This window comes from Papaver somniferum, chromosome 8 (assembly GCF_003573695.1).
Source record: "Papaver somniferum cultivar HN1 chromosome 8, ASM357369v1, whole genome shotgun sequence".
NCBI lineage: Eukaryota > Viridiplantae > Streptophyta > Magnoliopsida > Ranunculales > Papaveraceae > Papaver > Papaver somniferum.
Window position 1 is genome coordinate 134,483,610 of NC_039365.1, and position 9,418 is coordinate 134,493,027.

At 34.9% G+C, this 9,418-nt stretch overlaps 1 protein-coding gene across 3 annotated transcripts; it reads left to right on the forward strand.

The window, feature by feature from the left end:
- The first annotated feature begins 1,990 nt into the window (after positions 1–1,990).
- Positions 1,991–6,640, forward strand: LOC113303127 (UDP-N-acetylglucosamine--N-acetylmuramyl-(pentapeptide) pyrophosphoryl-undecaprenol N-acetylglucosamine transferase-like). Of its 3 annotated transcripts, none has more exons than XM_026552121.1 (5): positions 1,991–2,239; positions 2,332–3,225; positions 4,244–4,352; positions 5,694–5,829; positions 6,306–6,640. In XM_026552121.1, exons 1-5 carry the CDS (start codon positions 2,139–2,141, stop codon positions 6,407–6,409), a joined length of 1,344 nt encoding a protein of 447 aa, XP_026407906.1. In that variant the 5' UTR covers positions 1,991–2,138; the 3' UTR covers positions 6,410–6,640. The 3 variants fall into 3 exon arrangements, with proteins under 3 accessions (XP_026407906.1, XP_026407908.1, XP_026407909.1); XM_026552123.1 differs by having other exon boundaries at positions 5,694–5,768; XM_026552124.1 differs by having other exon boundaries at positions 2,108–2,243.
- Positions 6,641–9,418: the final 2,778 nt, after the last annotated feature.

Sequence of the window (9,418 nt, forward strand, 5' to 3'; positions counted from 1 at the left end):
AATCATATATTACCTTTTTCAAAAAACACATAATTTTCTCTATAGCTACCAACTTTATCAGGATTTTTTTCATATCCACAAACACCATCTGTACCTAGCTTCAGGAAAAACAATTCCAATTGCATTATGAAATTATTTTGATCAATCATTCTCTCGAAACATGTCCAAACATGTATTTAGTCACTTTTTAAGCAACCATGTAAATGTTTTTGTAGTTTCATCTAAAATCAACCCGCATCCAAGCTGTAAAATGCACGTGGTGATTTACCTCGATAAAAGGAGTGAAAGGCATTTCATAGTCGTTATCGTATAACTGGTATCAAAACTAATAATCTCACCAAGTTTGTTATATGATTCTGTACTCCAACCATCAGCCCTAAATACCTTTTCTCAAATGAACTTCTTCATCATGGTCAATAAATAATATAATTTAACTATTCTCTTACGTTCTTCGAAAATATTTCATCAAAGCACGACTTTCTTTTTCCAAGTCGTAGTCGTCGTATTTTTTTAAGTGCATTTCTACGATCTTTTTTACAGCAGTCAACTTTTTCGGATTCACCATAATGATTTAGGAAGTAGAGAAAATCCTTTGCCATTCAAATTTATGATTGGTCGTTAAGATCAATTTTACATAATACACATGGATGAACTTTCTGATGAAAACGATAATGCCGAGATTGACTCGGGTTATACGTATGATCGTGGTGAAGAGCAACCTTGTAACGACCGATCTTGCGAGAGGTTCGGTTGGTTTTTTATTTTTTAGCCTTAATAACATCTTTTCCTTCTTAATTACAAATATATGTCACACCTATTATGATTTTCTTTTCATTTTTCCCTTTATTTATTTTTTCAAACAACAAATCTAATCCGTTTTTCTACTTTGTAAGAACTGAATAACTCATCAGGTGTTTTGGATCTCTTTCTAGTATACAACTCATTCTCATCAGTATTTTGTATCATTTCACCAGTTTCCTTTTCAGGATCTTCTAAACTAACTACCACCACGTAAACTTCAAATTAATAACGATGTAATCATTACCAAATGTTATTGACAACAAACAATAATTGTAAACACTATTTTAAAATACGATCTCAAGTAAACCTGAAGCAGTAGAGGTGTATACCAACACCTAATAAAAGATAGAGTTTAGTTTTTAGTATTACCTCGTCAATAAGCTGAAACAAATACGCTAGTGATGTATGGAAGTACCAACAACGACTTTGTTTGTTTTTGAAGAGAACGATTTTGTGTTGCAGAAGATCCTCGATTTTGTTGCATAAAAAGAGGAAAGAAAATAAGTAACACCAATTATCATTTTCCTCTGCTAATTTCTTGTAATACCTTCTTAACAGGGCGATTTGATGTTTCCACCATATCAGCAACACATTTAAATAATTATTATCTTATGTTGTTTATATGACATAGAAAAATAAAAATTCTAAACGAGTCGTGGATAATAAACTCCTCCAAAACTGTCGGGACACATAAACATTTTTAGTGGGTCCGATAATATTCAGGTATCATTCGTCAATTCCGAAGAAAAATTCATCAGTTCCATCTCTCTTCGAATTCGTGCAGTTTTAGAGGTATTTTTCTCTACGATCTGTTCAGAACAACTGGTAGTAAATTGAAAAATTTGACATGGAAGGTAGAGTTAGTTTGCTCCTCGTGCGACATAATCAACCCCCATCTGCTTCGGCTCTCTTGGTTGGTTCCTCATGAGATTCGCCGGTAGGCTAGCACGACAACCTGTTCAACTGATGTAGTAGCACATTGTTGGAGTTCGGCTTGCTACTAGGCTTCCAACTAATTTTTTTTTTTTTTGTAATACTTTCTACATCCGGTAAACAAAATAAAATGAAAAATAAAAATAGAAACAACCTGTCCCCACAATTCTTTTTACTAATCTTTGTGGGACCCACTGTCTCCATTGGGTTCATCATCATTTTCTATTGGGGTTTTACGTTTTGGGGGAGACTAGGTGACGGTTTGTTTAGAACGATCATTTCTGTAGAAAAACCCTTGTCGGTCTCTTTCTACTGTATTCCTAGTATCACAGGATTTCCTTCTTCTCAAAACTGAGAAGAGTTGCAAATGATCCCCTCGTTTCTTGAATTAGCACCCAACTTTAATGGCTTCTGTCACTCATCCCTCATTCACTCTCGTCTTCTCGAACTTACAGAAAAACACCTCTTCTTCTCCTTCTGGCTACCTCTACACTGCACCATCAAGGCAGGTACTCTCCCTCTCCCTATATATATCAATTATGATAATAATAGTAACATATATCTTTAATTTTGATTGTGTATCTTCTTTGTGTTCAGGGATCTCAAGAAAATCCACCGCTGTTTATCAATAAGTTGTAAAAAAGATGATAAAAATCTCTCATCTTCCACCACCACTACCACTACCATTACAGCAAATAATAAAACTGATCAAGTCCGTATCATGTTTACAGCTGGTGGAACTGGTGGTCACATCTACCCTGCAGTTGCCATTGCTGATGATCTGAAGGTTATAAACCCTAACATCCAGATACTATTTGTTGGTAATCACAAAGGAATGGAAAGCATCGCTGTACCTTCCACTGGATATGATTTTGTTTCCATACCTTGCTTTCCTATAGCTCGCCCAATTTTATTTTCTCCCACCAACCTTCTTTTTCCTTACCGTTTGATCACATCTATGGTGAAAAGCTGGAAGGTCTTAAAAACTTTTGATCCTCAGATCATTGTAGGCACTGGCGGATACGTTTCTGCCCCAATTTGTCTTACTGCAGCCCTCTTTCGAAGAGGCTTAAATAAACTAGTAATTCAGGAGCAGAATTCTGTACCAGGTCTTGCGAATTGGCTTCTTTCATTTTTTGCTGATTTCATTTTTGTTGCTTTTCCATCATCAGTCAAGTATTTTCCAAATAAGAGTAGATGTATTATAAGTGGGAATCCTATTAGGTTATCTTTGAGGAAATATATGTCAAAGGCTGTGGCGAGGATGCATTTCTTTCCTAGGGCTGCAAAGACTTGGGATTTAGAATCTAGGATAGTGTTGATTCTTGGAGGTTCACTAGGTGCAAATGCCATTAACATTGCAGTACTAAATATGTATTCTCGAATGTTATCTGAGCACAAGAACAGATTTATCATCTGGCAGACTGGTGTCGACTCATTCAATGAGATGGAGAGCCTTGTTAAGAATCATCCTCGCTTGGTATTGACACCGTGAGTTTGCTTTTATTACTTAACTTTTGATTGGCATCTGTAGAATCCTAAATTGGAGAGGTCTTCTATAAAATTTGGTCTTGATTTGACAATGTGCCTAGTCCTTCTCATAATGTTGTGGTAGCATGTGGACAGTTAAATTATCCTCAGAATAGTATATGGTAGGCTGAGTAAACAAGGGGCATAGAGTTTTGCATCAATGTATTTTACACATTGTGAAGTTGATATGTTCTGGATGCATGCTAATTTTATACTGCCAGGTGTAAAGAACAAATGCTGGCGGAATAAGTTAGGTAAAGAAAAGGTTTCACTAAAAAAAGGACACTCCAAAGTAATACATGAAAAATATGACACAAAAATGGGATAAATTACAGTCTAAAAGTAGTGTCATTCTGATAATTACATAGAGGGTAGTTAGAAATATTCAAATAATGATGTCCCCAAAGGCTTTCTGATGTCTCCTAGAGCTTGACCACATATAGACATCTGTATCTGATGTCTTCGGAAACACAACTAGCGTATGATTGTACATATCACTTATAGCAATATTTCTGCTATATGCCAGATTGGACCTACCAACCTGATTAAAAATGATGTTGATGATTCGGTCTTCCGCACTTGCAAACCCTGCAAATTCTCAAACTCTCAGGCACTTCTCGCTATGGTCCAGTTAGGGCGGTGGATTTTACTTTTTAAACAGGATGTATATACTTGCAAGCCATACCATCATTGAATTTTCTTAATTAAGGGGTGGAAAAGCATCACAAAATCTTACTTACGCCTGTAATTGTTGAATTTTTGCCCAAAGATCTTCTTAAGTTGAGCTGAGAATAACGCTGTGGATTGTGGACTTCCCTGCCGGGGAATGTTGTCTTTGATTTCTTTGCGAGTTTTTTTCGCTATTGTGCTATGACTTTTGTCATTTGAGGTTTATCAGACAAAACATTTTTCAGTCCATGCATTTGGAGAAACTAGTGTAGTGGGGTATTACATTTCATATTTTCTGATTTTCTTGTAGGTTCATGCATAAAATGGATTTGGCATATGCAGCTGCGGATCTTGTTATCTCAAGGGCTGGTGCAGTGACTTGCTCCGAAATCATGGCCACAGGAAAACCTTCTATTCTGGTAATTCACTGAACTTCGAAATTACATGGAAACTTATCAAGCATGATAACTAACTACGTAACTAGTACCATTCACCAGTTATCAAGAGACATACATAATAAGAAATATGCTGTTTTAAAGTTTGCTACAGTTAATTGGTTCAATTGATTCCGGATTAGAAACTTACAATGACAATCAGTTGTTAAATGAATAAACATCTAACTTAAACCACTAAAGAAAAGCTGAAGATGAAATATGTAAGTACACGGACAATTCCATAACAAGGACATGCCACCATGTCAGATACTATTTCAGCTGTTCACTGTACCATGAAATAATTGAAAAATAAGTGGCTTTGAGAAGAAATTCATTCGATGTAAAAAATAAATTTGATGCAGAGATTATAGCAGAAGGTTAGAGTGAGTTTTTGTTTGTTTTACTAATTAAAGAAAACAACATTGTTTGTACACCAAGTTAACTGGATGGGCAAACTGACTGGTTGCAAGAATTGTATGCAGTATCATGCACATTGAGTATTGTTCTCAACTAACAAACCAAACTCATGGAGTAATATTCATAATCTTATACACGGATGAATAAGTGTGTGGAAGTAGTTGACTTGCTATTTTCACAGTATGTTGTATTGGTCGGGATTCTGGGAGGCTGGGGTGTAACAATCTGTTGCTTGTTGAATTGCTGCTGTGTTCATTTCATTTATCGGTGCTATACTATAGGAATAAAATCAATTGCTTGTAACTGTTGAATGTTTGAGGTCAAGGGTTGAGAATTGAGATTTTGTGACAAAACCTGGCCACTGGGAATTGTCTTTTCGAAGTGTTAAAATTTAGTTACCAGTACAGTTTCAACAACTGGAAGAGTGGAATCAATGGGTTGAGATTCTTACTGAAAAATGTACTCTCAGAATCCCGACCCTTCAATTTGAGGGATTGAGATTCTGTGTCGAAACCTGACCACTTAGGAACCGTCCCTTTAGTTTCACAAGTGGCAAAATAAATCATGGGTACATTGTTAATCGCTGGATGAAAATTTAGGGGTTGAGATTCTTTCTGAAAAAAATATACTCTCGGAATAATAATTTTTCATTTTGTACGATTTTATAGAGTGTAAATGATTTTCTAGTCATAACAACTGGATTAACTGGTTTTGTTACGAGTTGATATCTTATATTATGAATTATGATACTGAACAATGTTTACCTAGATTACGGTACGTGATAAGGATGGCCATTGCAATTGATCCCTACATGCACTTGCTTCTTAGAAACTATTATGCGGTGTGATTAGTTGACATTCAGTCTATGCTGCTTGATGATTTCTTTTTCTTTTCCGTTTAACATTGTAGATTCCATCTCCATATGTTGCTGAAGGACATCAAATGAAAAATGCATTCATTATGGAAGACATAGCAGGCTCTAAGGTGATAACCGAGGATGAACTTGATTCAACTACACTTGGAATTGCAATAGAAGAGATCTTAGGTATAAAAGTTTAAAAGTTGCAGAACTAACATCAATCTGCTTCTGATCTCTAAATTTTATACGTTTAATTTAGTAATTTCTTCGTTGTAGTATAATTGTTCAAATGGATTGAATCAGATTCTTATTTGAGCGTGACCTTAATGTCAACATAAAATTTTGTCTTTGTAATTGATTTTTTCTCTGAATTAAATGGGTCTGTTATGAGATCTTCTCAGGGTTTTCTGTTGCAGAAGTCCATAGCCAAGCCTGTTGTAATTATGTAGATATATTGATTACTTAATTTGATTTTACCTTGGATGAACTTCAACTTGAACCGGTTCTTTCTAAATTAGAGGAAAAAGAAATTCATGTCCTATAGTTATGCTTGGATCAACTAATCCAAGCTCATCTGGTTTTAGGACAAGCTTGTGTATCAATTTCTTGATGTGTACCTGGTTGGGTTCTGACATTAATTTCATGATTATTTGTTGTGGCAGGGGATGAGAAACAGATGGCAGATATGTGTGAGAAGGCTTTGAAATCTGGATGTCCTGAAGCCTCTGCGGAGATTGCTCAACACATTCTTTCACTTATAAACTAGTCAACAACTATCTAGGTAAACAAGTAAGTAGAATATAGTGCTGGTGATATGTATTAAAGGAAATTCCTTAGTAATCACAAGTCGGCGTCAACATATTTCTTCTTTATCAAATTCATTAGCCCCTCCACCTGCTCCTCCCTTTGTTGTAATTCTCTTGCAAACCTAGATGTACTAATATTCTTAGTTTGATATTATCATATAAGCAAAATGTATTTATCTGATTCTTTTCAATCCAAGCAATTTATACCTCTGTTTATGGTCAAGAACTTTAAGAAACTAATTTTTGTATCAAGTACTTGACCAACACTTGTCTGAACCGAGGATGGTAGGTGTGATTATCTATTCTATTCTATTATATAAAGGGAACACCCCTTGGGCACTATAGATGAAGCTGCAAATTTGGAGTTTCCAAAATTGCCCTTGATTTTAAGGTTTGTCAATAATATCTACTCCCTCAGTCCCACTATTAAGTGACCTAGTTGAAGTTTGCACAAATTTTAAGGCAAGCAAGGAAAAAGAGATTTTTAATCATTTTTTACAATTATATCCTTAAGAATAATAATTAATGAAATTTTGAAATGATTTATCTGTCAAATTACACCACTGATGTTCGCAAATTTTATACCTTTGAAAAGCATTTTAAAACACATACGTAACGAATATAAACATGCCTATCAAATTATGCATATTTCTTACAATCAATTAAAAGGATAATTTTAGAAATATCTCCTTGTTTAGTGATATAAGTCACTTAATGATGGGACAAAACTAAAAACTAAATAGATCACTTAATGGTGGGACGGAGGGAGTACTAAATTAAGTAAGGGTGAATCATTAAATTAACAAATAAATCAGGAGAGGAAGCGGGTCATGTGAGAGTGGATCCCACTTATAATAATTTAACTGTACGTGAAAAAGTACCTTGAAGCTGGATATTTAGTTTTTCCAATTTTGCCCTCGCTGCATAGTTTTTTTTTCTTCTACCCATCTAACAATCAAATAGATGACATTTAGGTAATTTAATAAATATAATTGGATTTACCATTTTCTAATTTAGCTCGGAGAACGATTCCAGCACGGGCATCGCGTGCGCCTAACAATCTAGTGCTAATATAGAATATAGATACAGGTCTAACCTTATGCTCCAGTTTTGATCATCTCACCCGAGAGCCCTTGGTTTGTAAACCTATGTGGAGTAAATTTTATGATGCAGTCGGGTTCACCACATACATTCGTCTTTGTATTGCTCCAAAAGAATTCACTTCATTTATTTTTTTAAGAAAACATAAACACTTTAGATTAAGATACCGTAAAAGTCGTTCATGATCTCTCCTTGGAAACCAGTAAAGTTACGAGTATAAAATGGTTACAGTTGAGACAGTTGCTCCGGGAAATTAAGAGCTTGCCTATGTCTCTTGAATTAAAGTTAATGGTATTATCCAATGAATCTTAGATTTAAGAGTCACAAAGTTGAATTTGAAATTTATGGCGAGGCAAACTCTACAAATATGAACAGAAAGTACAGGGAGAGCGTGAAAAGAACAGCCATGCAAGAGAGGATCAAAGAAGCTTAATGGAGAAGCTCATTCCTTCGCTTTTTGTTTTTTTTATCCTGAAGCAAAGATTTTCCTTTTAGTTGGAGGTTCACATTGCTGAGTTTTCCTTTGCCGCTACACATTACTAAGCGTCTCTTTTAATGTATTTTATTGTTGTACTCAATAATGATACTGATCTTATTGAATTACAAAAAATTGTTTAAAAATCATAACAAAAAAAGGTCTGATTTCGGTCTCAATACTGATTCTGATCGTATTGATTAACTTTAGTTTGAATGATGCTTTTATTTTGGTGAGCGTTTTATGAGGACTAGATAAGTGCCCATGCTAGGCATCGGGTATTTTTTTTAATTTTGTCATCCATATTTTTGATTTGGTGTGTGCGGGGTTTCGCCACGCCGGTGATGATGTATTTTTTATTTAGTGTCGCCCCGCACTATTAAAATATGTGTGAGATATGTGAGTTTTTTATTTTTCCTTTATGTATTAATTTGGAATTTTTTTTTCCTTATATGATGGACTTCCGAATTGAATTTGGACTTCGATAGATTCCAAACACGATAAGTTAAGTTTTCCGAGATTATAATTTTTAAACCAATCATATGTCGTCAAATGTCCTCGCCAAAATTCTAGTTTCACAAAAGCCACACCCAAGGAAGAGTTTACTGGCGGTTCAAATTTTATTGGTCCGGGCATCTTTAGATGTGAAGAAGAAATTTTCCATACCGTTTACCGCATAAAAAAAAAAAAAAAAAAGTTAAAGAACCGCATATACCAAAAACCCCGTATTTAACTTACACCTTAGGTATATGAATCTGTGATTAGCAAAAGAAAAAAAGAAAACTCAATTATTCAATCATACATTCACATTAAAATATAGTTGGTGAGTGGACGACATGCCAAGTTTACCTCTTCATGAATCTCTCTTTGGTCATGCACCAAAGCTCAACGCTCGAGAGTTATGATTATGTTTTAACCTTTTTAAAAGGTGCAACAACAACAACATTGTTACAGATTCAAATAAATTCACATTAACCAACGCTTCCGTGTCTTTAGTGGTATAGATTGTACCAAGGTTTGAAAAACGGGTCACGGCTCATATCACAGACACTAGGTAAGACCATTATAATGCGTTTTGACAAGTGTGAGCATTTTTTAGATAAAAAACGCGTTATATAGTAAAAGAACGCGTTTTTTGGACGTTTTCTGAAAATAACGGGCGTTGTAACGATTAAATAAAAAAAAAAAAAATCTGATCTGAAATCAAGGTTTGAAAAACACTCATTTTTACCAAAAAACACCCGTTAAAACAGTCACACCCATATACCGTGGCCGTGAGGGTCCCCAAATCCCGTGCCTATGCCGGTAAATAGGAAATAAGGACAGTTTTTTAGGACCGTTTTTCCGTTTTCATACACGTTATAACCGTTTTTCTAAAATTGAATTTTAAGTT

What these genes read in the sequence shown, in the direction of transcription:
- LOC113303127 (XM_026552121.1), top strand. Translation starts at nt 2,139, where the DNA reads ATGGCTTCTGTCACTCATCCCTCATTCACTCTCGTCTTCTCGAACTTA. An exon ending in CTCTACACTGCACCATCAAG is followed by an intron (nt 2,240 to 2,331) that starts GCAGGTACTCTC and finishes CTTTGTGTTCAG; the next exon opens with GGATCTCAAGAAAATCCACC. An exon ending in TGCAATAGAAGAGATCTTAG is followed by an intron (nt 5,830 to 6,305) that starts GTATAAAAGTTT and finishes TTGTTGTGGCAG; the next exon opens with GGGATGAGAAACAGATGGCA.